General features: G+C 35.2%; 1 protein-coding gene across 1 annotated transcript; it reads left to right on the top strand.

Annotated features, from left to right (window-relative positions):
- Positions 1 to 642: 642 nt before the first annotated feature.
- Positions 643 to 1,095, top strand: LOC111988159 (uncharacterized). Its single transcript, XM_024019928.1, has one exon. The coding sequence runs from the start codon at positions 643 to 645 to the stop codon at positions 1,093 to 1,095; it is 453 nt and encodes a 150-aa protein (XP_023875696.1).
- The last annotated feature ends 2,070 nt before the right edge of the window (positions 1,096 to 3,165 follow it).

Raw genomic sequence — 3,165 nt, 5'->3', positions numbered from 1 at the left:
GACTACTTTGCCGACACACCAGTGTATCCTCCTAATTTATTTCAGAGGAGATTTCGGATGAGTCGGAATCTTTTTCTCCATATTCAGCATGAGATAGAGGCAAATGAATCTTACTTTATCCAAAAAAGAGATAATGCCCAAAAATGGGGTTTATCTTCTCTTCAAAAGATAACAACTACACTTAGGATGCTTACCTATGGAGTTACAACTGATTTTATGGATGAGTATGTGCGGATTGGAGAATCCACTACAATGAAAAGTTTGAAAAAATTTGTTAAAGCGATGGTTGATATTTTCTCCAAGGAATACTTGAGGTCCCCAAATAACGAAGACATTGCTTGACTTTTAGCCAATGGGGAAAGATGTGGATTTCCAGGGATGCTAGGGAGCATTGATTGCATGCATTGGAAATGGAAAAATTATCCGGTTGCATGGAAAGGTCAGTACTCTGGTCACATTCGTGAGCCAACCATTGTTTTGGAAGCAGTAGCATCATTTGATCTTTGAATATGGCATGCATTTTTTGGGTTACCTGGGTCAAATAATGACATTAATGTATTAGAATGGTCTCCTATATTTTCTGAGCTCGAACAAGGACGTGCTCTTACAGTTAATTACTCAATCAATGGTCATGAGTATACAATGGGATACTACCTTGCTAATGGCATATATCCGAAGTGGTCAACATTCGTTAAAACAATTTCATCTCCGCAAGGACACAAAAACAAATTATTTGCAAAAGCCCAAGAGGTGAATAGGAAGGATGTAGAGCGTGCATTTGGAGTGCTTCAAGCAAGATTTGTAATTGTGTGTGGACTTGCAAGATTTTTCGATAGTGAAATGCTTCAAGACATCATGAAAGCATGTATAATTCTTCATAACATGATCGTTGAGGATGACCGAGATGTAAATGAAGCAGTGGAATTAGATTATGAGCAAATTGGTGACAATCCTACTATACAACTGTCACGGGAGAACACAAATACATTTACGGAGTTCATTGAAACCCATCAATGTATTCGAGACCATAAAAATCATTTTCAACTCCAATCAGATCTCATTGCGCATTTATGGCAATTACAAGGGGAGTTGTAGGAACTTAGTAAGTGTGTGAGTTATGCGTGTGGTGTTTTATTGTAATTTGATATATGTACGAGTCTTCTAAAGACAACATTGATAGTTATGTATGTGGATTGCATCTATATATATGTAGATGGACTTTTGGCAGGTTGCATGTATATATATGTATGTGGATTTAGGTTGAGTATATTGATATTAGGCAGGTTGCATGTATATATATATATATATATATTTATGTATGTATGTGGATTTTTTAAGTTGCCAGGTTGAGTACATTGATATTTGGCAAGTTCTTTCTATAAAGAAAAATTGGCAGGTTCTATATGTGTGTGTGGATCATTAAAGTTGGCAGGTTGAATTTGACAGGTTCTATGTGTGTGTGTGGATCATAAAAATTGGTAGGTTTATGTATGTATGTATGTGAATTTTTTAAGTTGGCAGGTTGAATACATTGATATTTGGCAAGTTCTTTCTATAAAGAAAAATTGGCAGGTTCTACATGTGTGTGTGGATCATTAAAGTTGGCAAGTTGAATTTGACAGGTTCTATGTGTGTGTGTGGATCAGAAAAATTGGTAGGTTTATGTATGTATGTGGATTTTTTAAGTTGGCAGGTTGAGTACATTGATATTTGGCAAATTCTTTCTATAAAGAAAAATTAGCAGGTTCTATATGTGTGTGTGAATCATTAAAGTTGGCAGGTTGAATTTGACAGGTTCTATATGTGTGTGTGTGGATCAGAAAAATTGGCAGGTTTATGTATGTATGTATGTGGATTTTTAAAATTAGCAAGTTTGAGTACATTGATATTTGGCAAGTTCTTTCTATAAAGAAAAATTGGCAGGTTCTATATGTGTATGTATGTATTTGGCAGATTGTTTGGAATAGTTGTTGAATTTGACCAAAAAAAAATGTTTGCTGGAAAGAAATGATAAAGGCTAGGGAAAGATATTTGACAGGTTCTTTTTCAAAAAAAAAAAAAAATTGGTAGGTTCTTTGGAATAGATGTTGAATTTGACAAAAAAAAAGAAAAGAAAAGAGGTTTGCTGGAAAGAAATGATAAAGGCCAGGAAAAGATATTTGACAGGTTCTTTTTAAAAAAAAAAAAAAATGGTAGGTTGTTTGGAATAGATGTTGAATTTGACAAAAAAAAAAAAGGGTTTGTTAGAAGGAAATTATATAAAGGCCAAGAAATATACGTGACTGCCGAAATCAAAATATCAGAATTACTGTTGAAAAAAATTGGCTGTTGGAACTTGGAAAGCCCAGGAAAGAAATTGATAGTTGGAAAGAAATGTGACCGTTGGAAACTTGGAATCATGCCAAAATCTGAAAAAAAATTGACAGTTGAAAGAAATAATAAAGAAAGTTTAAAAAAATAATATTTTAATAAAAATAGAGTTTTGGGATATCGAGGTATTGTAAAATGGTATGGTATAATAGAATTGTGAGTTTTTAGAATTGTAAAATAGAATAGCATTCGCAATTTCCAATGTTAATGCTAATGAGCTTCGCACCTTCCAGCTTTCCCTTTTGAGCACGAGGACAAGGTTACCGAACATGGACATATTGGCTCATCTCATACATAGGTTAAATCAAATGGTAACCTTGGGCTCGACCTTGGCCTATTTACTGATCCTATCTTCTGCCCCACTAGTCACTACATCATTTGGTCACTAATAAGATTGGACTATTGAACCAATTTATTGATTGATTTAATTGTCGTCTCACACATATAATGCACACCTATGACCTAACTATAATACGAAATGTACATATGAGTTGAGGTGTTTAATATCTTATGAAGAGTTGAGTCCAGCACATTTTTGGAGAAAGAAAGTGAGCTGGCCGTGTTTTGTCGTGGGTTGCAGTCGCACATGCCTGTCATAAGTGGGAGCACCAAAATCCAATGTATACATAATACAGATATCGGCTCGATATAATTTCATTGATCTAGCCATAATTCAAATTTGTGCGCGGTGGCTCCCTGTAGAGCGAACACTCACGCGCGCGCTCACGTGCTCCACCAGCCTCGTTATCTTAAAAATAAATGAAACCACCCCACGCAAGCAAGCGAGAAATATGT

This window comes from Quercus suber, unplaced genomic scaffold, assembly GCF_002906115.3.
Source record: "Quercus suber isolate HL8 unplaced genomic scaffold, Cork oak 2.0 scaffold_438, whole genome shotgun sequence".
Lineage (NCBI taxonomy): Eukaryota > Viridiplantae > Streptophyta > Magnoliopsida > Fagales > Fagaceae > Quercus > Quercus suber.
The sequence above is the reverse complement of the archived record's forward strand: the minus strand, read 5'-3'. Positions and strand labels throughout refer to the sequence as shown.